Source organism: Myotis yumanensis, unplaced genomic scaffold, assembly GCF_028538775.1.
Source record: "Myotis yumanensis isolate MYYU_CA2020_CCGP unplaced genomic scaffold, mMyoYum1.0.hap1 SCAF_10, whole genome shotgun sequence".
In the NCBI taxonomy this organism is placed as follows: Eukaryota; Metazoa; Chordata; class Mammalia; order Chiroptera; family Vespertilionidae; genus Myotis; species Myotis yumanensis.
The window spans coordinates 17,934,335-17,962,209 of record NW_027223761.1 but is presented as its reverse complement, the minus strand read 5'-3'; the positions used below and the strand labels follow the sequence as shown (position 1 = coordinate 17,962,209).

General features: G+C 46.7%; 1 protein-coding gene across 1 annotated transcript in view; it reads right to left on the bottom strand.

The window, feature by feature from the left end:
* Nucleotides 1–27,875, bottom strand: part of PTPRJ (protein tyrosine phosphatase receptor type J) — a 139,488-nt gene that overhangs the window by 16,009 nt on the left and 95,604 nt on the right. The window contains exons 2-15 of the mRNA XM_070428014.1: nucleotides 24,309–24,333; nucleotides 22,546–22,773; nucleotides 19,824–20,084; nucleotides 17,321–17,554; nucleotides 15,645–15,851; nucleotides 13,866–14,129; nucleotides 12,492–12,746; nucleotides 9,578–9,835; nucleotides 8,598–8,876; nucleotides 6,384–6,674; nucleotides 3,631–3,762; nucleotides 1,830–2,037; nucleotides 1,594–1,715; nucleotides 437–524 (exon numbers count right to left, since the gene is read on the bottom strand). Of these exons, the coding sequence (XP_070284115.1) occupies nucleotides 437–524; nucleotides 1,594–1,715; nucleotides 1,830–2,037; nucleotides 3,631–3,762; nucleotides 6,384–6,674; nucleotides 8,598–8,876; nucleotides 9,578–9,835; nucleotides 12,492–12,746; nucleotides 13,866–14,129; nucleotides 15,645–15,851; nucleotides 17,321–17,554; nucleotides 19,824–20,084; nucleotides 22,546–22,773; nucleotides 24,309–24,333 (2,852 nt within the window). The remainder of the gene's footprint in view (nucleotides 1–436; nucleotides 525–1,593; nucleotides 1,716–1,829; nucleotides 2,038–3,630; nucleotides 3,763–6,383; nucleotides 6,675–8,597; nucleotides 8,877–9,577; nucleotides 9,836–12,491; nucleotides 12,747–13,865; nucleotides 14,130–15,644; nucleotides 15,852–17,320; nucleotides 17,555–19,823; nucleotides 20,085–22,545; nucleotides 22,774–24,308; nucleotides 24,334–27,875) is intronic.

Below are 27,875 nucleotides of genomic sequence, written 5' to 3'. Positions count from 1 at the left end.
GACTGAAGGGTCCCAGGTTCGATTCCGGTCAAGGGCATGTACCTTGGTTGCGGGCACATCCCCAAGTAGGGAGTGTGCAGGAGGCAGCTGATCGATGTTTCTCTCTCATTGATGTTTCTAACTCTCTATCCCTCTCCCTTCCTCTCTGTAAAAAATCAATAAAATATATTTAAAATAAATAAATAAATAATAAATAAAAGAAGCGACCTTACACGCGGTGTTTATCCATGGCCCGACGTCAGGGCTGGGATCGGCTTTAAAGTCCCCCAGCTCAGGGTGGAGATGAACTAAGACTATTCATACAATCGAGACTGTGGAGAAGGGGGCCGTGGGGCTCGAGACACCATTCCCTCCGATTGTGTAACAGTGAAATTTCCCATAATAAAAAGCTGTCTTCAAAATGTAGTCCGTTATTATTAATGCAAGCAACAGTCACCTTTTCTTCCTCCAGAAGATGAACCCTCCGACAGCCACAATCACCACGGCACCGAAGATACATCCAAACACAGCGCCACAGATGACACCTGCGGGAAGTCCAAAGGGGAGACACCTTCGGGAGGTGCTCCCCAGCCACCGGGTGTGAGTGTGCGTGTGTGTGCGTGCGTGTGTATGTGACATACACAAGGTTCAATACCTTTGGGCCTAAAACTAGTCTAGGCATTTGAGCTACTGGTCCCCAGCTCACCACTAATTGGAGGGCCTCGGAAACTCACTGCTGCGTCCCCAGGTCTCCAGGTCTGTTTCCCCGGCGGCAAATTTAGGGAACTGGGCTAGCACAGTGATTCTCAGGTTCTAACCCACGGATTTCTTTCTTCAAGTGAAATTGCGCGCAGCAGAGGTAGCGGTGGGAGTGGGGGGCGTCTCGGGGCTCGGCCCTGTTTGGTGAGGCAACACTGGCACACCTCTCACCTGCTGAGACTAACAGCCACGGATGAGCAGAGGTGCCGACCGCACCGCGCTCAGGGCACGTGAACCCACCTCCCCGCTGGGGCAGGTGTGGAGACTACCAGCACCTCACTCCTGGGGCAGGAATTCTTTCCTGTAGTGAGCAACTACCAAGTGGGAGAACCCGTCCCCTCCCTTCAAACCCGCTGAACTTGATCTACACCGAATTGTGGACAAACTGACCAGCCAGTGGGTCCCTCTGACTCTGGCCTGGAGGGAGGGGACGATTCCTGCTGGGGTCCCTGACGCCCCTGAATCACCACGCTTTGTGTGAGCAAGGGCAGGAGCGCCTGACGCGGAGTCTGAGACCAAATGTCAGGGCTGCCCCTAAGCCACAGGGAGTCCCTGCCCCTCTCTGGGCCTTAGCGCCCTCATTTCTCAAATGAGTTGGACAAGACGATCCCTGTGGCTCCGAGGATTCTAGGCACTGAGTCACCCTGTGTGACTGGCACGTGGGCACACACACAACTGCAGACTGACGTGCAGCTGGCATTCAGAGAAGGGGGCAGGGGCCATGGAGACGCATGGCCAAGTGACACCTCCACTTCTGAGAAGAGAAACCAGGCACTCCATGGGACACCCAGGCTTCTGTGGACACTGGAAGCCACACCCACAGGACTGCGAACAGCACTGATGTTCTTCCTCTACCTGGGTCCTGGGGCAAGGACACGGCCTCTGAGTAGCGGCTGAAGGACACGTAGCTCCCGTTCCCGTCTATGAGTCCACTCTCGGGGCTGAAGGTGATATTGGTGAAGCCGGCCACACAAGCCCTGTGGGGGTGACCGGAGGAAAGAGAGGCGGCTGAGCGTGTCCGGCTCCCGGGCACGGAAAGCTCTGTGCCTGGGAGGCTCGGCCCCCACAGAGGAGGAACCAGGAGACCTTACCGATAGGAGCCCAGGGGCTCCAGCTTCCCGTTGTAGTAGCCGTGGGTGTTGGACTCGTTCCCCACGGCGATTTCGTATTTCAGGACTTCCGACGGGCCCTGCGAACGCGTCTGTTCGTCCGTTGTGATGAGATACGTCACGTAAGTGGCCGAGGCCCCCCTTTTGAAATCTCCGTAGGTGTAGCTCAAATCCTCTGCAGACGGGTTACCTAAGAAAGGCGCACAGAAGGGAAGCCGTAAGGAAATGACTGCAGAGAGACTTAGCAAGCCACATAAGGACAGTGACACTGGGTGACGGGGATGAGACGCCACCTCTCGAGGACGCTTTCCGTGCCAGTGCTTTACTTACAGGAACTCGTTGGACCGCCACCGTCATCTCATCACATTGGTTTATCATCCCCATTTGACAGATGGGAAAATGAAGGCACGGAAATCGACAAGGACCCACAGCCACACTGCCTACGTGGTACAGCGGTATTTCTAACCCAGACGATCTGACTTGAGCCTGTGGCCTCTTCCATCACAGGCTGGCCACTATGCAATATGGCCTCCCTCTTTCAGCAGAGGCCTGAGTGTGGCATTTGCTGAAAACCCTCAGAGCAAACTGACTGGACAAGTGAAACGGACTCAACACAAAAGGCAGAAAGACAGAGAAAGACCTCGATGTCACTGCTTGAGATTCTGCCGCAGGTTTATGTCAGCAGCAAGCTCCTTGCCTTGCAGGATCCCACACCTGGCGGCGTGTTTGCGCTCCACCTTCCTCGACATGAGGACAGTATCACAGGTTGAAATCACAGGAGCTGCGCTGCATTCTTCACATTTAAAGAACCATCAAAACCATGGCCTGGCCGGTGTGGCTCAATGGCTGAGTGTCGACTCATGAACCAGGAGTTCCATTCCCGGTTAGGACACACGCCCGGGTTGCGGGCTCAGTTCCCAGGGTGGGGCATGCAGGAGGCAGCCAATCAATGATTCTCTCTCATCAATGGTGTTTCTATCTCTCTACCTCTCTCTCTGAAATCAATAAAAGTACATTAAAAAAAAAACAAAGAACCACCAAAAAACAACACAACTTGGCATTTTCAATCCAGGCTTTGTGCAAAGCACCCCCACGCAGCTAGCAGACACCCTAGCATGGTTCCTTTCTTACTTCCAGAGAATGTCCTGGGGCATTTAAGGAAAAGCAGCCTTCCTCCACCTCCTCACTCAGCTATGCGATGCTCTTTGCAAGTTCCCCCTACAAATGCAAATCATTGTGTCTGCTTTCAAGAGCAAGTCATGCTGTGCTGATGATTTGTGCTTGTGCATTTGCATGTGTGTGGGGGGGAAGGTGGGGAGAGAAACAGAGAGACCGGAGAAAGTTGCTTAAGACACCTTCTGCCACCCAAAAGATAAGACCCTGTGTTGTAAAAGAGATGAAAAACCTAGATCGGAGGTCGGCAAGTTACAGTCCATGCACCAGATCCGCCCGCGGCCCGTTCTGGTCAATGGCATTTTACTAGAACAACCCACTCATTCTTTCTGTATCTTCTATGCCTGCCTTCACAGGAGCAGAGCTGAACAGCTGCGACGGAGAGGTAAGGCCTGCAAAGTTTCAAATATATGCTGTCCGGCCCTTTACAGAGAGTTTGTCAACCCCTGACCTACATCATCAGGCACACAGCCGACCCCCTCCCACCCCATCTGAGTGCCAAGTGTGGGCTACAATGCATTTGTATCTCTCATGTGCCTCAGTGGGCACAGAAATGGGGCCTGGTCAGGGCGTCACTCACTGGCTGTTCACCCCACAGTGACCCCCTTACCTTCCCCCGTGGTGAGGATGACAGCATAGGCTTTGATGGGTCCGTGGCTGGCTTCAAACCCGCTGAACTTGATCTTGACCGCATTGTGGCTGATAGACGTAATATTGGGAGACTCATCTGGAGGAGGGGGATCTGAAACAGAACAACACAAACGTGATCAGCGGCATCAAAACCAAACACGGAACAATTATTCAGCACAGAATCGGCAGTGCCCGCAAGTCCTGCCCTGGCTCTGGGAACAGTACGCTGGGCTCTCACAGAGCAGATGCAGGAGCAGGAGCAGGGAAGGAAGTGGTGGGAGCTTCCAGGCTCACTTGTGGAAACGATAGCATTTTACATACACTGAGTTCAACAAAGCGTGATCGCAACTCACTGCAGTTATTCCTTTTTTACATTTTCTTCATATGCCTCCTATAAAAATCTGAGTTACATTAACATGTCATAATAGAATATATCCTATTGCACATGAGAGTCACATTATTTTCTAGCGGACAGCACGGCTCTAGACCTGGCTTAGCAACCTCCCGAGAACTGACAGCAGCGGCCACTTGGAGGCGGGGTCCCGCGTCTAACTGCCAACTGCGGAGACTGCCAGCCACGGCTCCCACGTTTCCCAGCAGCCGTGCCTTTCAGCCCACCAGCCTCCCATCCAAGACTGTCAGCGGCAGGCCAGTCACCCACCTTCCCTCTCACTGCCTGTCCCACCCCTACGCCCAGGGCCCTGCCTGCCTCGCTCACCGTGGTGTCCCTCACCCAGCGCACAGTGAGCACCCAACAATGTCGGCTACAAAACCCACACCCCTCCACCTCCCTGATCCACCACCCGGCAACGGAGAAAATGCAGCTCCACTTTTACCCAAATGAAAAACGTGTTCAGTTTGTACAGAAAAATCCATCTGAGGAAAGGGAGCTACAGATCACAGAGAGTCACGGGACTAAATGACAGCGGTGACTACTCGATCCTAACGCACATGCTTCAGCTTCGGAAACCACCGACTCCGACGAGCTCCCACTCGCCACTAGGCACTGGGCTGGGCCCTGGAGATGACGCGTCAGACACGGTTTCTGTTCCCAGGAGTTGATACCCACTGAGGAGATGACATCATAAGACAGAACTACAAAAAGGTACCCGCAAGATCCATTGTTTCTATTATGTTCTGGGGTGCTGCAGGACCCCCAAAGGAGCGGGACCCAGGACAGTCCTGCACGGTTGTGTACGCCACAACTCCAGGGTGTCCCCTGGAACTGTGCCCTGCACAACCTGAGCGGCCACACAGGCCGCCCGTAAGTGTCTTCTACACACATTATTACCTCATATAATTTATACAACAGTCTTTGAGGGTAGGTGGTATGCTCCCCTTTCACAGCTCAGGAGAGCAAGGCTCAGAGAGGTTAAGTAGTTTTTCTGAGATTACACAGCTGGTAAAAGGCAGAGGTTAGACTCAAAACCCAGGTCTGCCTTTCTAAGTCTAAGGCTCTGTCCCCAGAATCCCTCAACCACTTTCCAAGTCAAAGCCCCTGAAGTAAGAGGCTTTTTTCCCCGTATAATTACAACCACCAATTCTTTAGAAATTGTCCGGAAACTTTCTGATACCCTAAAGCAGTGGTTCTCAACCTTCCTAATGCTGCAACCCTTTAATAGAGTTCCTCATGTTGTGGTGACCTCCAATTTCATTGTTACAAATTGAACATAATTAAAGCATAGTGATTAATCACAAAAACAATATGTAATTATATGTGTTTTTCGATGGTCTTAGACGACCCCTGTGAAAGGGTCGTTCGACCCCCAAAGGGGTCTCGACCCACAGGGTGAGAACCGCTGCCCTAAAGGAAACCTATCCAGGAGTCTAAAAGCACAAAGCAAAACAAACTCAACCAGGATGATGGAAGACTTAATGTTGGCAAAGTCATGGAGAGCAAAACACAGGTAAAAGTGAAGCAAAGAGAGAAGCAATTTCCTCTGAGAACAGCAACAAAACAAAGATGGGCATGAGAAGAGTAACTGTGGGATCCCCTGTGCACCTATGCAGTGAATGGTCCCATTTCCCAAAACAACTGGGGAGCTTGTTAATATGGATTCTAGGGAAATGAGAATCTTGACTAAATATCTAGAAATAGTGAGAAAAGTATTCTACATTTTTATGTGAGATGATAATAGTAACATGGTTATGTTTGGCAGGAAGAAAAAAGAAGTTCCTATCTTGGAGCGATACATACATACATTTGATTTACAAATAAAATTCTAGTATGACCAGGGGCCTGGCCTCAAAGTAATCACATGGGGGGGGGGGGGGGGGGCTCGGGGGGGGGGCAGAAGGGAAGGGGGAGGGGATACAAATGAAATAAGATTGGCCAAGTGCTAACAAGTATTCAACTGGGTGACAATGGGCACATGGGTTTCTGTATACTTCCTTGTACTTTTTTGTATATTTGAATATTTCTATAAAAATACTTTTTTAATGTAGTAAGGGAACTCACTAGTTAGAAAATGTGGCAATGAATTATTCTGCAAAGCAAAGGAAACTTTTGGGATATAAAACATGAGTCCCTCTTACTGTTTGTTTATAGAGTTGGGTTAACAGTCCATGCCCACAAAAACAAATATTTTAGCAAAAATTTAAACACATACACACACACACACACACACACACACACACACAGCAGATTTCCAGGCCACACTCACAGACCCAGTAGGTCAGCCTCTCCCAGGGTAACTGCAGTGCTACCAGGCACCCTACTGCCACGAAGCCCACCTGTGATGCCCGTAAGGCAGGTGTTCTGGGCAGGATTTGCCGTCTTGTTACAGGACAAGGCAGTGATGTTGATGTCATACGAGGTAGAAAAATTCAAATATGTGACTTCCGTCCTGTACTCAGTGCCGTCCTCCAAGGAGCAGCCCTCCAGGAGTGTCGTATTTTTCCAGTCTCCGCTGCTGACCTCCAGCTGAAAGCCTTCGTTGGTGCCGGGAGGGCAGGCCCACTTGAGCACCAAGGTTGGCGTTTTGGGGACCACTTCACAGTGGAAGGAGGCTACTGGGGCGGGGTCTGCAAAGCAAGCACAGCACAGCATGAGACTCCGGGGTTCTGGCCTCTGCAAACACTGACACCTGGAGAGCAGTAGGATCCCGGTCCGCCCATGACGAGGAGGCAGGCGTGCTGTGTGGTGGAAGAGGCAAGGCTGACCTTGAATGGGGCATTACTAAACTAGGTGATGTTGGGTTCGGCATCCCACTGCTCTGAGCCTCGGCTGCAGGGCTCTGAGGATTACATGCAACAAAGGCTGTCGGACACCAAACTGGAAGAGCCCGCCCGGGCTAGCCATCTCATCACAGTATGGTGGTAGCAACTTCTTCACCTGCATCATCTCATTTGGGGGATTACTGTCCCGTTTTGCCAATGAATCCGCTAAGGCTTAGAGAGCGGTTAAGTGATTTGTAGAGGATGACATGGCTAGTAAGTGGAGAAGCCAAAACTGGACCCCAGGCTAAGTCCAAGTCCAGGGCATTGTCTATACACAACATGCTGAATGATCAATGGTAAATGGTATCAGTTTCTTCATCTTTAAGATGAGGTGTTACCTATCTGAGGGCCAGTAGAATTTTATTGAAAACCAACATCAAACTGATGTAAATGAAAAACTCCATATTAATGCACTGGGGATCTTATCATCATTACTTTAATGCCACCGTATGTTTTAATTCTGTGCAAGACACTTAGTGCAACTCATACATTCTCCACCTGAGGCCTGGCAAGGTCACCTGCCCAATGCATATCTACAGCTCCTGTCCCATCCACCTGCAGTCACAAATGCTCATGTATATTTGTCTCCTGCTTTGGGGGCTGCAATAATTGTAACTAAGAGAAGGGTCAGCAATGGAAGCCACCCAAATACCAAAGGTCAGAGTCTAGACCAGGTGGGATGGAGCCTGAGTTAGCAAAGTGGCTCAAAGCTGCAGGGATTTCTTTAGCCACTCCATGTGAAAGGTCAGAGGTTATTGAGGTTCCAGCTCCTACATTACCAGGGAGACTAATCTAATGAGTCTCCTGCCCTCTAAATCAGCCCTGATACACTCGAATGGCTTGGTCTAAGGAACAGAAGGTGTGGGTACAAAGAGAGTAGAGAATAAGGTGATCCATGGGCCACAGTCAGAACTGTGAGCCGAGGTCTTCATAATTGTCTGCAAAGCAGTCCCTGACTACTCTCAGGAAACTCCCTCAGCTAAATGCAGGGCTCCCCTTCTCTTCAGAACACCTTTTGCAGTGAGAGATAAGGACCAAGAAAGGTGAAACGCTGAGCATCCATTTTAACATCTTTTTCATCTTCTTAGTGTAAAAGCCAAACTATAAATTACCATCTAGATGAAATCCATGCCCCAGCCATTACCTCTCAGGCCTCACCACTACCTCTCACCCTCTTGCTCCTGTGGACCCTGCCACCCTGGCCTCCTGCTTTCCTTCAACACAGCAGGCACCTGCAGCCTCAGGGTCTTTGCACTGGCTGCCCCTCTGCCTATAATGCCCAATGCCCTGATGTCCACATGGCTGGCTTTCTTTACTTCCTTCCAATCTTTTTTCAAAAGTCACCTTTTCACTGAGGCTTTCCCTGGGCACCCCTCGATAAACATCTACTCTCCTCCTTCCTTGTGTTTTTCCCTCTCCTTGGCAGTCACCATCATCTAATAACTAATGTATCATGTTTATTATGTCTTCCCCACCAGAATGCAAGTTCCAGGAAGACTGGGACTCATCTGAGTCATTGTAAAGTGCCTGGCACATAGTAAGTGCTCAATAAATATTTATTGCATGAATAAGTGATGAGGGCAACAAGAGAGCGCTAATAAGCTAACAGGAGGCCTCCGAGAGCTCACTGACACCACACGAAACCTGATAAACTAAAGTGTGGGGAGGACCCACCTGCAAGGCGGCACCCCACAGGAAGAGGTCCAACAGGCACCTGGGGCTACTCACCTGTACAGAAGGAGTGCTGGCCAGGCGCCAGTGACTCAGTGACGTTCCCCACTAGGGCGAAGATTTTCACTGTGTACCCGGAGCCAGATGTTAACTCGGTGACTGTAGCATTGGTGATGCCAATGCCTGTGACTACTTCAGTTGCATTGCTGGAATTCCCATTTTTCTCAATAAGAAGGCGGTAGATGTACGTGTGAGAGGCCTCATCAGCGTTCTGCCACCTGAAGGTTGCTGATGTGGTGTCGGTACTTATTTTAATGTCGGACACACTGCTGGGCCCTTGATTTGGGGGGGAAAAAAAGCATGTATTAGCTTGAATTCCAGGGCTCTTTTATATCGTGCATCTAAAAATAGCCTAGCTCCTTTTGGGAAAGAATGAATAAACCTAATATTTGCTAATTCAAAAGATGGAAGACTTCTCAAAAAAACATCCAGAAAATAATTATACAGATTATATCTCAAAAGAATAAACTCTTTCATGCTTCTGTTGACACTTCATATATGTCCAAAATTTTCAAGATATAATTTCCTATCTGTTTTTGAAATCTGATTAGTGAAAGAAAAATATATGCTAAAAAGATATTATAAACTACCATCTCTACCATACACTTATTTAGATCGAATATGAGCAAAGTGCCTCCCTCACTGCTGCATGCAGAGCTCCTCATCTGAGCAGTATCTTCCAACACCAAGGACAGGCAGACCCTCCCCTCATCTGAACTCCCAAGGAATGAACGGGACAGGCATGTTTCCCGTGCTTATGGGATCGCTTTCTGCTTCTAAAGACAATTCCAAGTTCACAAGGCTCAGCACCAGTGCCCCATGAGAAGAACAGAACCTTTGCTGATATTTTCAGCGTCAAGAGCTTCACATTAGACCTGAAGCCCAGAAACAATGGCCCCTGGGCAATACCGACTTCCCACCCTCCAAGTGAAAGTCAGGGAGACACTCCCTTTAAGAGGGCGTCGTAAGACACTTACGTGTGTACTGCACAGTGAAGCTGGAGCTCCCGCGGACACCGTTCACTTCTGGAAAAATGGTGATGGTATATAAGGTGCCTGGGATCAGGTCCCTGAGAGTGATGGATTTGTCGGAGCTGTTCATCCGGCTGGAGCCATGCTTAGACTCCAGCTGTAGGTGGTAGATGTAGTCAGAGGCATTGTCTATACTCTGCCACTCTAACGTCATTTCAGTTGTGGTGACATGGACCACGCGGATGTCAAACACAGCAGCGGAGTCTGGTTGAAGGAAGGAGGGGGGGGGGGGGGGGGAGTCTGTTAATGACCATCGTAACCTCCAGCTTCACTTCAAAGTGTCTGTCAAGGGAACTTGTTCTCTCATCGTCGGTCTCAAATGAGTTCACAAAGCGCAAACTCCAAAACATGGGTGAGAAACACACTCAGTTCTTTCAAGAACGTTGGCTCTCCCATAACACAGAGGCACTTACCAGTTCACCCCATCAGTTCTCTGGTCCTTTGCCTTGGTCATAAAAGTGCCCCCTTGGGGGTCTTCTAGTAAAAATCACGTTCCGTTTCCTGACCTGAATGCTGGCGACCAGATGGGTTGGGCTTGTGAAAATTCCAAGCAAGCACTTAGGATGTGTGTGCTTTTCGGATGTATGTTATTCTCAACAAAGTGTTTTTAGTCATTCCCTCATTTATGTTATTCTCAACAAATTGTTTTTAATCATTCCCTCAAAAGAAGACATCTTCCTGAAACATAGTCAGCATACCAAAGAGAAAAACTGAAATGGAGAGTTGATATTTACTAAGTGGGAACATTTGAGACCAGGGTGGGAAAGGGGGGAAAAACGCACGCGCCCTCCACTCTCAGAGCTGGGGGTGAGAGGTGAAAGCGCCCACCTGAGCACTCGGGCACTGTACTCTGATCGCCTACCTGACACAATAAACCAGTTACAATATGAATGCAAAGATCAAGGCTTAGAAATAACTAAGCACAGCTCAGGGGCATTAAGTACATTCACAGCGTTGTGTAACCATCACCATAAATTATCAATACCCCAAACAGTTCCTCATCCTCAACATAAACCCCATTAAACAACAACTCCCCAATCCTCTCACCCCAGCCCCTGGAAACCTCTACTTTTTGTCTCTATGAAATTGCCTATTCCGGGTACCTCGTGTAAGTGGAATCCTACAGTATTTGTCCTTGTGTGTCCGGCTTATTTCACTTAGCATAATGTTAATGTTTTCAAGGCCCATCCATATTGTAGCATGGATCAGAATTTCATTGTGTTTTATGGATGAAGAATATTCTATTGTATGGATATGCTACGTTTTGTCTATCCATTCATCTGTTGGTGGACACTTGGTTGCCTCCACCTTTTGGCTATTATGAATCATGCTACTATGAACACTGGTATACAAGTATCTATTTGAGTCACTGCTTTTTATCTGAAAAGAAGTGGAATTGCTGGGTCATATGGTATTTCTTTTCCTTTTTCAAAATTGTCTTTAATGCTGTTACACTGATTTTCCCTAATAATAATAAAAGTTGTTCAATAATAGAATGGTAATCCCCTAAAAGTCTACTACCTTCTTGCTACTCTCATTGATTTTCATTCACTGAGACCTATTATAGGCGCCTCAATTACTTCGCAGCTGCACCATATCTAAGTATCAGTCCACACTATGCTTAAAACCTGTCTTCAAAGGCAGAGGCCAGTTCACTGCCCTGTCACTCTGGGCCAGTTACGCTTGCAGAGTCCCTATTTCAGTGGTTCTCAACCTTCCTAATGCTGCGACCCTTTAATACAGCTCCTCATGTTGTGGTGACCCCCAATTTCATTGTTACAAATGGAACATAATTAAAGCATAGTGATTAATCACAAAAACAATATGTAATTATATATGTGTTTTCCGATGGTCTTAGGAGACCCCTGTGAAAGGGTCGTTCGACCCCCAAAGGGGTTGAGACCCACAGGTTGAGAACCGCTGCCCTATTTCCTACTCTGGAAAATAGAGATGATAATGGCACCCACCTCATGAAGTAAACCTTTTCCATAAGGCCACAGAACAAATATTTTAGGCTTTGTGGGCCATATCCATAGTCTCTGTTGCAATTACTCATTTACAGCACAAAAGAAGCCATAGAGAGTACATAAACAAATAAGTATGGCTGTGTTTCAATAAAACTTTATTTACAAAAACAGTTGACCAGATTTGACCCATGGGCCATTACTATCTGTTGACCCCTGATGTAAACAATGGAATGCCAGGAAGATATTAAAATTATCCTGTAGAAATATTTATATGTCAGGAAAGAATGCTTATAGTAAACTGGTATGTGGAGAAAAGCAGATTACAAAACCACATGTACAGGATGACTTCAATGTTTGTCACATAATAAATATATATATATATATATAGATGTGTGTGTGTGTGTGTGTGTGTGTGTATACATGTATACCTGTATACGTCTTTTTTCTTAATGTGTGGGCAGGGTTTTTGTTTTTTTAATTTATTTTGAGAGAGAAAAAAATCAATTTATTGTTCCACTTATTTATGCATTAATTGGTTGCTTCTTCTCTGTACCCCTAGCAGAGATGGAACTTGCAACCTTGGCATATCAGGATGACAGTCTAACCAACTGAGCTACCGGGCCAGGGTCTCCCTGTATATAACTTTAAATTATAAAACTTCATACATCAAAAGTAACCAGTGATTATCTCTGATTGATGGTTTATGCGTGATTTTTTTTCTTGTCTGTATTTTATAGAATGACTATGCATTACTGTCATTATAAATGTTTTTTAAAGACTTGTCTTAGATAATAAAAGAAAAACAATATTTGGAAAACCTGACATTTATAAATTATACTGATTTCCTTTAAGAACCATCACTGTTTCACAGACAACACAGCCTATTTGCTTACCAGTTGTATTGCAAACTGTCCGGGAATCCCCTTCAGTCCCATTTGGCCCTTGTGGAAATATTTCAAAACAATACTCGGTCCCAGGGTATAAGTCACCAATGACGATACTACTTTGGGTGGTTGTACTCTGAGATTTTTCAGTTCCGTTCTGTGTGGTGAGTATTCTAAAGGAGTCCGAGTCATTGCTGCTCCAAGCTAAGCTAACAGTCCTTGTGGTGACACTCGTCACTCGGAAGTCAGAAACTGGACCAGGACCTGAGGGAAGAACATAGGGGGCAAGTAAGGCTCTATCTCCAGAAAACAAGGTGACTGAACCTCACAAAATATTTACAATGAGGCTAAATGACCCTGACCTCTCTTTTTCTCTTCTTTGCACTGTCACCTACAACGCGAACCCCCTCAGAAACTGGTGTCTGGCCACTGAGAGAACACTTGGCTACAAGAGTGCAGAAACAGCTTAGGTTGTTCAAGGTCATCCGCAGGAAATGAGAGGAGGCGTGTATCCCGGGGGTCAAGGGTTCAGGGTCTGGAAGGGGACCTTGGCCACTGCCAGTGTGCTTCCTGGGAAGGGGCAAACCTTGGATGAAAGCACTGTTGTGGGATGAGCCAGGATCTCTGGGTTCCAGTCCCTGCTCTGCCACTTGCTAGCTCTGTGGCCTTGGGCCAACTGTTCAGCCCAGCTGAGCTGTAGTTTTCTCATCTGTAAAACAGGGATCCTACTACCTACCTCAAAGGCCACTGCTACCCTGATACTGTTATAGTATTACCCTACGACACCATTGGCATGCTGTTAGTTTTATTTTAAAGTATTGGAGCCTCTTTGAACAAAAAGCTTTTAATGTGCTGCCTATCATCTGATCTTTAAGGGACAGTTAAGCAAACAAGGGGTGAGACACAGCTGAGCCCTGCTTCATTATACATCAGCACCTTAGGGACAAGGGGACGTGAATATCCAGGTTCTTTTTGTCTCCGTGTAGCAAGTTGCTCCACGTCTCTGCCACACCGGAACGGTCCTTACCCACACAGGCTGGGGTCGAGACACCCCAGCTGTCTAACCCCACCTCTGTCATCTGCCAAGTGTGATACCGGCCAACAGCACCTCTCTCAGCCTTGGCTGCCTCGTCCATAAAACAGCCTAGTGGCAACCAGGTCACAGGGCTGTGAACAGTAAACGAGACAGAGCGAGGAAAACACATCACACAACGTGGGCATGTGGCAGGGTCGGTGGAGGATCACCGGTATTGTATCGCAGATCCTGAACGTAGAAGTCCCGTGGACTCACGCTCGGCTCTGCAGGGCAGGAGCAGAGCCTCGTACTGGGCCTGGCGCATGGCAGGTGGGCAAGAAAGGCTAGCTAACAATGCGTGCACTCACGGGTGTACACCTGGAGGAAGCCCGGCATGCCCGCAGAGCCGTTCTGCAGGAACGGGCGCACCGTGATGTTGTATAAGGTGCTCGAGCTGAGTCCGGTGATGACAGCCTGAGTCTCATTGATGGTGAGACTGAGATTGAGGGAAGCGGGCTCAATGTGTATCTTGTAGGTGTAGACAGAGCACGAATCATTATTGATTTTCCAGGTCAGGATCATGCTCGTGGCAGCGACGTTTGTAGCTTCGATGTCAAAAACCTGACTGGATTCTGCGAAGACATGAAAGGAGTTCACAATAACCAGACGGCCAAACCAGAGAGAGAGAGAGACACCGTCCTTGGGCATGCCATCTAGTCTAAGAAATACCCTCAGCGATGGTTCCTTTCTATCCTACACCGTTTAACCACAACACACACACACACACACATGTATGGGGTCCCAGCACAAGTCAGGCATCTTCTTCTATGAAGAAGCAGCCTGGCCAACTGCAATGGCATAGCTGCTCTTTGTTTTCCATGTGGTGTGGTGGATTCCCTCACAGGCAGCGACAGTGGACAGTGACCATGCATTCCCTGTGCAGACCCTTTTCCAAACAGCACTCCATGCCCCCTTGGTGGGAGGGAGCGCCTGTGACCCATGTAGAAGCTGGGGGATAGCATCTCCCTTCTCCAGCACAGAAATCCAGAAAGTGGGTATGTGACAGCTCTCCATCTCGGGACTGTGAATTCTCAGAGTGTCACCAGATCCAGTGCAGTCCAGCCATCCAGAGTTTTCTGGATGCCAATCCATTTTCTGTCCTGAGTCCTCCGGCCCCCACCCTCTGTTCTGTGGGCCTACAACAGCCTTTCAGAATAGATATACTTTTGGATAAGACAACCAGAGTCAGATTGTGCTGCCTGCCACCAAGCCCCTGAGAACTGCAATGCTGTGGTGACTGCTCCTAAACCCGCAGAGCAGGCCATGTGCTATTCCAAGTATTTGTGTCTCAATTATCATCTAGACTAAAACTCCCTGAGGGGAGGAACTGTGCATGTGTTTAGCCACTCACCAGCACCAATCCAAAAAGCCTTCCCGTACTGGTCAATCTACAGGGTGGAGGTGCTGATAAAGGAGAGGTAAAAAGCAGCAACATGCACAAGTTTCCACAGAAAGAGCAGCATGCTGCCCAGCTGGTGTGGCTCAGTGGTTGAGTGTTGCTCTATCAACCAGGAGGCTAGATTCCCAGTCAGAGCACATGCCCACGTTGTGGGCTTGATCCCCAGTGTGGGGCATGCAGGAGGCAGCCAGTTCATGATTCTCATCATTAATGTTTTTATCTCTCTCTCTCCCTTTCCCTTCCTCTCTGAAATCAATAAAAATATTTTTTTTTTTTAAAGAAAGAGCAGTGTGCTTCCCAAGGTCAGTCCAAAAGAGGAAACTCGTTCTCTTATCTCAAGGAGAAAATACTTAACCGACACTGACTAAGTGAGTATCAGTTTGTAAGAGAAAAATATCACACCAGCTTGTCTCATTGGCTCATGTGCAGAGAAATGAAGGAAAACCCGAGGCAGCTCCCGGGGTCTGCACAGAGTGGCTGCTCCCTGTGCTTTCCTGAGCTCAGAGAAAGAAGCGTCTTGGCCACAGGGCTAAGAAGAACCTCAACGGGTCTGCTCTGTCCGGAACCTCTTCCGGAAAACTCCGTGTAACAACAGAACCGCTTGTGAAGCGAGAGGTAACTCAGAATCACAGAGGACAAAACTTAGTGCTCAAAACTAGCTGAAGCCATTGTATGAAATCCAACATACGTGTCCTGAAGACTATGAGCTGGGGCTCTCCTTCCGTGCTGTTTGGTGCTTGAGGATAAACAGTGGCATTGTACGACATGTCAGACTTTAACCCAAGAAGCAGGACTTCCGTGTCAGCCCGAGGAAAGCCAGAGGCTGGGTCTTTGTACACAAGGGCAGCGAGGCTCTTGGGTGTTGGGTCTGAGCTCTCTGTGCCGGTGGCATTTGCTTCAAACACAAAAGGCAAAGACGTTAAAACTCGACAGAAGCACATGCCTGTCTTCTTTCTGCCCCACAGTTGGGACTCCACAGTACCTGCTGCCCTCCTCCCCCAGACAGAGACACCTGTGCCTGAAAAGGCCCCGATTTGGGGCAGATGTTTCACTCTGTACTTTTATCGCAGGAAGCAGCATAGATATCTGCACCTCTCTTTCAAATTCATCTATTTGCATCCCTCTCCCTACTTTCAGGAAGTCACCTTCTCCCACCCAAGCCCAGATGTGCTTTTCCACAGACAGCCACCAGCTAAATGTAGTTCATCAGAACCCACTCAAGCACCTGTTCCCCTGGCCTAGACCCCTGCTGACAGGGGATGAGCCAGGGGGACTGCTGGTGGCCGTTTCTCCCGGAGTTGTGTGGAGAAATACACTGACAACAAAACCGATAAAAAGAAAGGAACAGGAAGAAGAGATAAGTGTCACCCTTTCTTTAAGGCCTGGCTGCCCATGGTGGGGAAACATACATGAGCCAATCAGTTGCTCTTCTAGTCTAAGCTATGGTAAGTCTGGTTTCTGTCTCTTGCAATCAGGAATCCTAACACCCACTCTGTAGTTCTGTGTCCTATGTATAAAATGGGGGTGAAATGTTTGTTCTTCTCAATTCACAGAGTTGCCTTGAAAATGCTCTGAAATCTGCAAGTGACTACTCCACTGTCAATGCAGGAAATGTCTAGGTCTGCCTCAGTATCCCTTTTCTCGGGGGATGTGATAAGCTCCTCCAACTGGCCAGTGTTGCTCAGTTGGTTGGGTGTCACCCCATGAACCAAAGGGTTGTCGGTTTGATTCCTGGTCAGGGCACATGCCCGGCAGCCGATGGATGTTTCACTGTCACATTAATGTTTCTCTCTCTATCTCTCCCTCTCTCTCTAAAAATCAATTTAAAAAAAAATAAGAAGAAACAGCCCGGCCTCTTGGCTCAGTGGTTGAGCATCACAGTTCAATTCCAGTCAGGGCACATGCCCAGGTTGCAGGCTCAATCCGCAGTGTGGGGCGTGCAGGAGGCAGCCAATTAATTATTCTCATCATTGATGTTTCTATCTCTCTCCCTCTCCCTTCTTCTCTGAAATCAATTAAAAATATGTTTTAAATGTTTTAAAGAAAAAAGAAGAAGAATGGCCTACTTGGGGTAACAGGTCTGTTGTTTGTTCAGCGGAAAGTTGGAAAAGCCACGTGGCCCAGCTGCTCTCCTGGATGCCAAAAGCTTCAACCCGCTGCCATTCTGAGCCCCCATGTGCTGACCTGCAAAATCAAAATACTTTCCCTCCTTCCTAAAACAGGTGTGGGGTCAAAGTAAAACCTGCAGGAGGAGCCCTCTACAGATTCTAACACTCTATACACATAGAACCATATTTTTTAAAGTATTAAGTTACTGAAAGGCAAAACTTGCAAGTAGACGAGAGGCACACTCTTGTAACTCACCTGAGTCATGTTCTCCAGTGCTGTTTGATTCCGAAACTTCTAGGGTGACCTTATATTTAAACCCTGGCTTCAGGTCTGGAATGTTGACTGCTAAGTTTTGAGTCACCTCCTCATGGCTTCCCGTGGCTTCTAGGAGCATCCGGCAGGCGGCAGTGCCATTTCTATTCTTCCAGGCCAGTGCAACTGCGGTCACACCCTTGCAGGTAACACGAAGGTCAGACACTGGAAGAGGCTCTATTTTAAAAACACAAAATGGGCACTGATGGAACAAGATATGCGTAATCACCTTTCATTAAGAATCACCTTTCATTAAGGACGCTGATGTTTCAATATTACCCACTAAAAACACTTCCTTTATATCAGAGTCTAGTGCAATCCCATCATTGCCGAGCAGGAGAAAATATATATTGTATACGGAAGAGGAGAGAAGAGACTAAATCTTAAATCCAGAGCTTTTTAAGATCTGTAATATTCCCCAAGACAGTGGACCAACAGTGACTTGACACTCCTCTAAATGGTCCCTTTTAAACAGCAGCATTTAACTACATCTGTTTTTAAACATCAGGAACAGAGCATCAAATAAAGTGATTGTTTGCTATGTCTAAAGGTCTCAAGTCGAGACAACGCAAGTAATATCATTTCATAATACCAAGGCATTTCTATGAAGGAACGCATCGCTGCATTCTGAACCCAAGGGGATTTTTTCAGAAAACTTTCAATCTGTGCTAACCCCTCACTGTTCTTTCCATCACCTGATTTGGCTCACAGTGACATAAACCAAACCATTTCAGCCGAAATGACAAGCACTCCCTGCCTTTATGAGAACATGGAGCTACAGAGAGGCGGGTGGCTTGCTCAGGAACGCACACTTGGGAGCGTCAGGAAAACCAGAGCCCAGGGCTCCGGCCTTCGGCACATCCAAGCACAGGTATGTTGTGGACAGAGCAGAAACCCTGCCTGAGGTCTGCAGGAAGCCGAACCTGAGACACCACGGCCCGTCCAGCTGGTCCACTCTGTGGTCCTAGTCTTCACATCAAAAGTTTCTGATGCAAAGATTTCTAAACTGGGCCACTTGTGTGCCTTTTGCTTTTTTTAATGGAACGCCAACAAACTAGCCAGCTGAATGACACTGGGTACCTATTACGCACATCATTGTGCCACAGGGGGTCAGGAATCAGGCCCCCTGCGTTCCCACCACTTGTAACTCTGGGCTCTCACAAGAAACCAACTTCTCAGCTTTATAGTTTCGTCCACTGTAGCCCTTGGAGTTACCAGGAGGACAAAAATCATGGAATAAGGACAGCGAAGCACATAGTAGGTGCTGAGGAACGCAGCCTTGTCCTCAGGCTGTAAGGCGGAGTAAGGGTTCTCAGCTCCCAGCTGGCTGCTTCCTGCTAACTCACCGCCTTCTCTTCCCCACCCTCGCCAATTCTCTGTCCCTTTGTCCCCACCACCATTTCTAAAATCTGTCTTCTTTTTCCTCCTTCACTTTCTTCTAGCACCTTCTTTTCCTCTCTTTCACAATAATATAGAAATCTTTATTTTAGAGGGGGGGAGAGGGTTTTCCTCTAAAACTGTGCTCTGAGGAGCTCCAGAGGTTTATTGAAGGGGCCTGAGACACTCCATCCCTTAGCTCCTCTCTCCCTGGTTCTTTTTACTTACTGGGCTTCTGAGAAAGATTTTGCTTAAAGAAATTGTTTCCTAGCTGAAAAAAAAAAAAAAACAAGTTGAAAACCACTGGTTTAGTGTTTGTCTGCTCTGTGTGCAGAAGGTGTTGGCCCAGGCGGTCACTTCAAGCCCTGGACTCCAAGAGGTCAGACTCCTGGCTTCACCAGCCAATGAGATCACACCCCCACCCCGGAAAACCAACAATGGGCCTCTTTTTTAAATGTTTGCTTCTTCTCAGCTTAAAAAGACCTTCTCACCTCTGTTTTATATTTTTGGTTCTTTTCAGCTTTAAAAAAAAAAACAGAAAGCTAAATTTGCTGCTATAACAGGTGGCTCAGGATATTGACATCTAAGCTAAGTACAAATCTAAGCTCAATCAAATGTCACTGGGCGCTTTCATTTGAAACACACATTCCTCTACAAAATCTACCAAAATTTCATTCCCCAAGAAAAATTCCTGAGACTATAAACACAACAACAATTTTCCTGGGGACTTTAGAAGAAGCCTCGTAATTAGTGAAAACATCAAAACACATTTCCAACGGGGTCTCTGCTCCCAAGTCCCAGCAGAAAAGTATTAACCAATAAAAACAAAAGATTTTTACAACCAAGCAGTTGGAATTACTTAAGACATCCCAAACACAAGGGGTCTTAATATTGAATGATCAGGCAACCTGAACTCCTGGGCTTTGAACAATACAGAATCCTTTCTCCTCTCCCACAGTCAATGACAATCAATCTCTTTTCAACAGGCAACTTGAATGGACAAGGCTCTAGCCCACGGGGCAAGAAGGAATGATGGTTCATGATCATTGCTGGGAGCTACTCATCTTACTTGTTGTGACATTTATGAAGCTGGCATTTCCCCTACTTCCGTTTATTTCCGGAGTGATGGAGAAGGTATATAAAGTCGCTGGACTTAGGTTGGGGATATTAATGCTTCTTTGATTTGCACCAGAAGTCCTCGTCCTGCTTCCCGTATCAGCCTTTACTTCATACTCATAATTAGAAGCAGCTGAGTCGTCGTTTTTCCATGATAGACTCACGCTGGTGGGACTGATGGAAATAGCTTCAATGTCAAACACAGGACTGGGTTCTATTTCGATATTGTTTCCAAAGAAAAAGGAAAGAAAAAAATTATATTTGCAAAAGAAATATGAGAGCCAGGCCTGATCTGTAGACTACTTCCCAGAAGTGAATTTTGCAATCATATACATACATGGATGCATGCATGTTTGTGAAACAAAAGGCTTTAAAACATAGACAAAGTGACAGAGGTTGGCCCTGCTGGCTGGGGCTTGAATGAGAGCTAAATCTGTATAGAAGCTGGTACAAACAGAGACCTAAGATGCAAAGTAAGTCTATCTCCCCGTTCACAGAAAACAGCCACGTGTAGTGAGGCATCATCTGGTACAGAAGTATCCGGTAACTTTTTGCCAATCCCTGGAATCAGAGGATGCTCCATATCCTTCTGGTATGAAGATGACAAGGGACAGAATCACATGAGAAGAAAGAACTGGTCTTAGAATCCAGACCTGGACAGATGAACCTGCTCTCCCCCACCTGAGCTGTGTGACCTGGAATTAATCCTTTCCAATCTCTCGGTCTCGGGTTCCTCTGTTGACAGCTCTAACACACTACATTAAACACAAAGGGCGGATTATTAAGGCACCTTGACATGGTAAACGTGGTCACTGGATATGGACATATAAAAAATCTAGCCCTGACCGGTTTGGCTCAGTGGATAGAGCATTGGCCTGGGGACTGAAGGGTCCCAGGTTCGATTCCAGTCAAGGGCATGTACCTTGGTTGAGGGCACATCCCCAGTGGGGGGCATGCAGGAAGCAGCTGATCAATGTTTCTCTCTCATTGATGTTTCTAACTCTCTATCCCTCTCCCTTTCTCTCTGTAAAAAAATCAATAAAATATGTTTTAAAAAAAAATCTGGGTTCTGCCCAGCCGGCCTGGCTCAGCGGTTGAGTGTCAACCTATGAACCAGGAGGTCAAGGTTCAGTTCCCAGTCAAGGGCACATGCCCAGGGTTGAGTGCTCCATCCACAGTAAGGGGAGTGCAGGAGGCAACTGATCAATGATTCTCTCTCTTTATTGATGTTTCTATCTCTCTCTTCCTCCCCCTTCCTCTCTGAAAGTAATTTAAATCCTCAAGTGAGGATTTTTTAAAAACAATGAAAGTTTTTACAGTCATTAACTATAACTTCAAAGTGGATGCATCCGAATTATATTCAAGACTGAGAAATAGCAACTTGCACCAGAGGAGGAAGCACAGCCATAGGGCGCCTTTTCCCAAGGACCTAGGTACTGACCCCAGAAGAGAAAAGATGGTACAGGTAACATCACCTTGGCATGCTCATGACCTTCAAATGTCAGCATGGAGAGTGTGCCTCACCTGGCCGCCCGGAGGTGCAACCATTATGCAATCCATGAAAAGGGGCAGGAGAGGAATCAAGAGAAACGAAAAGGCACAGGCAGGGAAGCATCTAAGGCCCACAAGTCAGTACACTTCATGCCTCAAAGCCCCTACAGACTCGAGCTTCCTCTTGCCTGAGGGGCAGCTCACGGTAGCATTTTTGGCAGCTTATCACTGTGGAGTCCATTACAGTCAATGCTGAGGGTGGTGAGGGGGGTGGTAAAATGAGAACCACGGTCACAGTGGTCGAGGCAGCAAAAGCAGCAGCCCTATTTGGGACCACGTTCCTGGCACCGTGCCAGGTGCTGTCCATCCATACAGTTGCTCATTTATGCTTCGCCACGTCATGAGGAAGGCTATGGATCTGTTTTAAAGATGGAGAAATGTGTTGAGAACTAAATTTTGTTGATTCGTGCAGGGATTCTGGGAAGTTTTTAGGAAAGCAAGTTCTTGCGTTTCAATGGTTTAGAAAATAAAGCACTTTTTAAAATATGTTTTTTAAAATGTGTGTGTGCGCCCAGCCGGCGTGGCTCAGTGGTTGAGCATCGAGCCATGAACCAGGAGGAGGTCACGGTTCAATTCCAGGTTGGGGCACATGCCCAGGTTGTGGACTCGGTTCCCAGTTTGGGACGTGCAGGAGGCAGCCAATCAGTGATTCTCTCTCATCATTGTAGTTTCTCTCTCTCTCTCCTTCTCTCTTCCTCTCTGAAATCAATAAAAAATATTTTTTAATAAATAAAGAAATAAATTGTGTGTCTATAGTTTGTTGGTGTGGTGTGGGGGGGCGGGAGGGTGGTAATAAAGATGAGATCTAAGAGGAATTGCCCAGAGTCACAGAGTTCGAAACTGACAGAGCCAGGAAGCCAACCTGGGTCTCTGAGTCTACATCTGTGCTGGGCCATGGTAGTACTGCTCGAAGACCAGGCAGACAGAGGGTTAGAGCCGCTCTCAGAGGAGTCAGGATACCCTCCAGCCAGGCAACAGGGCCAAGAATGGAGAGAAGAGAGATACAACACGGTTGCATTTTACTGCTGAAGCTCAAATAAAGAGACCTCACATACACTGCAGGTATGAAGACATTTACTGTCTCTAAACCCCGCAATCCACCCCAAGGGAAGAGTCTTACTCACTTGTCCACACTTGGCAGCAGAAACTAGAGCCATTTGAGTATCTGATATAATAGTTCGTACCAGGAGCCAGCCCCGCAACGGAAATAACGTCGTCGCCTTTCTCTTGGAAACGCCGCGGGTTCTGGTTGCTCGAATCGGTCACGGTTATTAGTGAAAGGTTTTCTGGTTTTTTACTGACAAGAATCTCAGTGGTGGTAGATTTAACTGTAACCAGCTCACAGGGGACACCTAGCACACAGGAGAGTAAAGAAAAATGCAAACTAATAAAATGGCACATCTACCATATACTCGCTATACAACAGGGTGTTTTTTTATTATATATTATTTATTATATATTATATATTATATATTTTTAAATGTATCATCGTTCCCCAAAACATCACCTCTGTGCATAGAGGTTTTCTTCTTTCACGCCAGTGATTCAAATCTGCTAGAGGTACAAGCTTATTGACCAAGCTGATTAACAAGGCAGAAAAAGCAACTGCAGGATTCTCCCCATTGTTTGCACAGCCTTTGTATAATTACTATTATTAACTGAGATTTCTTTATTAGAAGGTTTCAGCATGATCTGTCCCCTTTACATGGTACTCTGAGAACAGTCTAATTATTTTATCTCTGTGGTTCACAGATTTTAGGATTTTACCAATAAAATTTTTTAAAAAGTGCCCCTGCTTTTTGGGGGCCATTTGTGGAGGGGTTTTGCCTTTAAATAATTTTTTATTTTTTAATTACAGTTGACATACAATATTATGTTAGTTTCAGGCATACAACCCAGTGATTAGACATTTTAACTTACTAAGTGATCACCTAAAAAGTCCCCTAATTTTGAGGGCAGACAAAATCTACCAAGTTTTTCCCAAAAGATACCTACATTTAAAAAAAACTACCAAGTACTATTATCTTTCTTCCTTATTGAAATGTTTTACAACCACAAAAATTATTAAGTACATAATACCAAAATAGGCAGTACTTTCAACTGAATATAGTTAGCTTCATTAAAAACTCATTCTCGCCCTAACTGGTTTGGCTCAGTGGATAGAGCGTCGGCCTGCGGACTGAAAGGTCCCAGGTTCGATTCCAGTCAAGGGCACATGCCGGGGTTGTAGGCTTGATCCCCAGTAGGGGGCCTCCAGGAAGCAGCTGATCAATGATCCTCTCTCATCATTGATGTTTCTATCTCTCTCTCTCTCCCTCTCCCTTCCTCTCTGAAATCAATAAAAATATATTTTTTAAAAAAGCTTATTCTCATATCCTTATTTTTCTCATTTTAGTATAGACTAGGGAGGACTTCAATGGACCAGCACTAGAGTTAGTGGGTGGGACCAAGCCCTCCACATGGAAGCAAAATACACAAAAGGCTGTCTGGTTTTCTAAAGGTTATACAAACCCTATACACCACTTAAAAATCATGGGGCAATGCAACAACTCAAGAAAATACTTATGGGATCACAGCACATAAAATAAATCATACTGCATCGTGGTATCATGGTTTCAACTAAGTTGTGTGGGTTTTTTTAATCACCCATGGATGTAGGTTGGAAAAAAATCACAGAAAGTATAAATTTACTTGTCCATGTTGCACAATGGATTGAATTGTTTCCTTCACTAGCCGTTTCAATCCCCACAACACGTTTAAAGAACAACTGAAAACTGAATTTTCACAAATTAACATTTTCTGTGACTTTCACTTTGCTATTAATGCTGCTGTGTCCATCAGGGGGCAGTAACAAACAACACAGAGTGGAGAGGGAAGTGGTACTTACTACTACAGGCATCTGTGCACAAAATCTGTAACAGAAAAAGACAACGGAAGTCAGCAGATTCACTCAGCCTCGGAAAATGCAAATGAGAAATAAAGCAGCTGAGAATTTAATAATGGGGTGGGGTGCTAACAAGTCCGTTCGCCTAGGTTAGGGTGTGGGGACACTGAATTCAGGAACTCAGTGTACCGGTGGGTCAAGGACAAACAATGGCTTCACCTGGTTGAATATACAGAGGCTGACGGGCTGTTGGCTTGCCAGTGTTTGTCCTCACAGATATATCCAACACTCCCTCCTGATACTCCATCATGAACTGAGTTAGAAGGACCCAGGAAGAAAGTCCAGATTCTCTGCCAGAAAGAGAGGAAGGCAGCACCATGCCCCCCTTCCCCAGAGCCATTTCCAGGTCTCCACTGCAGGGTGTAAAGCCAAATGCGGGACCGAAGAAATACACTGGGCTTGGGATTTTCATTGGGCAAAAATTCATCTTCTGTTTTCTACCAATAGGTGGCAGTAATCTTTTTTAATCTTATGGCATGCAGCTTTGGGAAGAATGAAGGTTTAAAACAGGGACTTTAAGATTGTTTCATTGACAGTGTCTCCATCTATCATCTTTAGGTCCTCAAAGATATTCATCTCGATCCATAAATTACTTCCCCACACTTTAAAAGCCTAAGTTGTGTGTTCTGTGGTTTAATAAACACGCCTTTTGTGGTTAACAGGATTTTTCAAAGCATGGTCATCATGAACAGGAAAATAATCAAAAGGGACCCTGGTGGAAAAAATGTCCCCCGACTTCCCATCACACTAAGAATAAAATTCAAACTCTGAGCCACAGCCTAAGGCTTCTCTGATCTGCTCACCCGCTCATGCCCTCGCAGTGTTATTGAACCTGGTTTCCCCTCCAGAGCCTTACAGATTTATTGGCTTCTCCAAAACACTCTGCCCAGACCTTCCCATGACACGGCCTAAATGTCACCTCTTCGGTGAGTCCTTCTCCAACCAGACAATGGAAGTGAGTGCCCCTCACTCTCCATCACATCACTAGTGTGTTTTCTCCTCGGCGTTTACCTCAATTACTCTGTCTCCTCCAACCAAAGTATACGCTGCATGAGAATAGAAGCCTTATCTGTGCCCTGTGCCTAGACTGGTGCATACAGCAGGGACTCAATCAATACCACTGAAGAAAAGAATGAGCCTCTCATTTTAGACAGGAGGCAAACCCAAAGGTCCAGAGATGGGAATGATTAGCCCCAAGATTCCAGGGCAAGGCCAAGGCCTGACAAAAAGCACTATGGGAACCTCCACTTCCAAATGCATTCTGAACATAAAAAGGAAGGAACTTTAGCTTACTAAGTACCTACTGTGTGCCAGGCACTGAGCAAGGCTTCCTCCACATCCAGTGTCTGAGCACACAGTCATGGAATCATGATTAGGAGCATGGGACCTGGAACCAGACCACCTGGAGGAAATCATTCAGTGCCACCATTTCCTGGCTATGTGACTTGGGCCAAGTAGCTTGACCTCTCTGTTCCTCGGTGTCTACATCTGTAAGCAGAGGTGATAGTCACAGCCAACTGTTGCAGTGAGGATAAAATTAAACCACCTATGCAGCTGCTATTGCTATCATCATCACCTTTCAAACTTCACAGCAAGTCTACAAGGTATTTTCACCCCCATTTTACCAATGACAACACCCAGGCTCAGATCCTAGTAACAAAACCAGTGAGCAATCTGAAACTCCTAATGTCCAAAATATTTCAATAATTGGTCAACAACTCAGTTACAGAGGTGGCACTGGGGCCCAGAGACAGCAGGTGGCTTACCCAAGGACACACAGCTGGTGAAGAAGCACCAAAACCAGAACCCAGGTCCTCTGTCTTGACCCCAACCACTCTAGCCAACCTTCTCCAATGCCTTCTCTCCTAAGATGCTGACCTGACCTAGATAGAGTACTCATAGTTCACCTCCCTTCTTACCACTCCTCTACAAAGTCACCCAAGGTCATCTGCAGATGACCCAAGGCTTCTGCAGTCCCCCATAGCTGGGTAAAAGGAGCAAACCCTGAGATGAGGGAGAGAAATAGAGCCCTCTGACTTAGCAGGAAGACATATCGACATATGAGAAAAGACTATAAGACTGTTTCTCAGTTCTGCCAAGGATTTCGGTTATTTACACACCCCAGGTACAGTAGTAACCCACTGGTCAACCAGATGGCTGGGCATTAACTGTACCCCAAAATGCCCAACACTACACAGTAGAGTCTTCTCCCTCCTCCTTTCTGAGGAGCTGACCCTTGGTGTTGAGTCTTCCAACCTGTCTATAGCTGCCCTCTCCCCTAGATAGATATGTTCTTTTTCACAACCTCCTTTAGTTATGCTGATGAGCCAGAGCTCTCTCTCCTCATCTTTGGGAACCACCAGTAGTTCCCCAAATCGGACCCCAGAGAAAACAAAACTATTAACACTGCCTTTGATGCCATCCCAATTCGGCCAAAGCCGTAGCCATCACATCAGTGGTCCACTCTGAACACTGGATTCTTCCTACGCAACACCTACTCACAGGGAGCTCACTAGCTGCATTTACCCAAAACTTCTAAATTCTACCCCCAACTTCTGTACATATAAACGTTCTCCTACAAACACACCCAAATGGACCCATATATAATCTCTTTCCCTCCCTTTGAGTCCCTCTCTGTACGACTGTACCATTAAACCTGTCTCCCATCTATAAACATCAGAATAACTTCTGACTCCTCCCTCCTCCATCCTTCCTGGGTGCACTCAGTGGCCATGTCCTAAAAATGCTTCCCTACCCAACACACCTTGACTTCCCACTTCCATACTGTGGCTACCTTAAACCAACTCCTCATAACATGCACAATCATAAATAACAGAATCAGACTCACCCTAGGGCTGATAAGAACTCAGACCATTTCCATATTTATTTTTGATGCTCTCAGGACACACAGCAGGGTTATATCTGCTGCACTACATTTCTGTTCCAGTCCTGGCAGAGCATTGCAGTGACTCCATCTGTAATCCCTCACTTGGAATCTAGAAGGCCAAAACCTCCATTTGTGAACAGCAAAGGTGAGAACCAGGCCCTATTCCTTCATCCACATACCTGGCTGCCACTCTCCTAGTCTCTCCCTTCAATGCACAGTGAAGAATAAATAAGGGGCTAGATCAGGCTTTCTAAAATATGCCAGTATTCATCAGGATCCTGGCAGGGACAGGTGACAGACACACTCAACCAGGTTAAGTGTGGAAAGTTCAAAAGTGTCTGCATACAAGGGAGTGGGTGGGGGTAAGGGAAACCAATAAGAGACGGCAAGAATCCCGAGATAGCCCTGGCTAAGTAGTTCGGTTACTTAGAGCACTGTCCTGATACGCCAAGGTTGCAGGTTCAATCCCAGTCAGGGCACATACATGGATCAACCAATGAGTGCATAAATAAGTGGAACAACAATTTTGATATATATCTCTTTCTCTCTCACTTCACTTTCCCTCTTCCTCTCTCTCTCTCTCTCTAAAATCAATAAAATTTAAAAATAAAAATCCTGAGGCA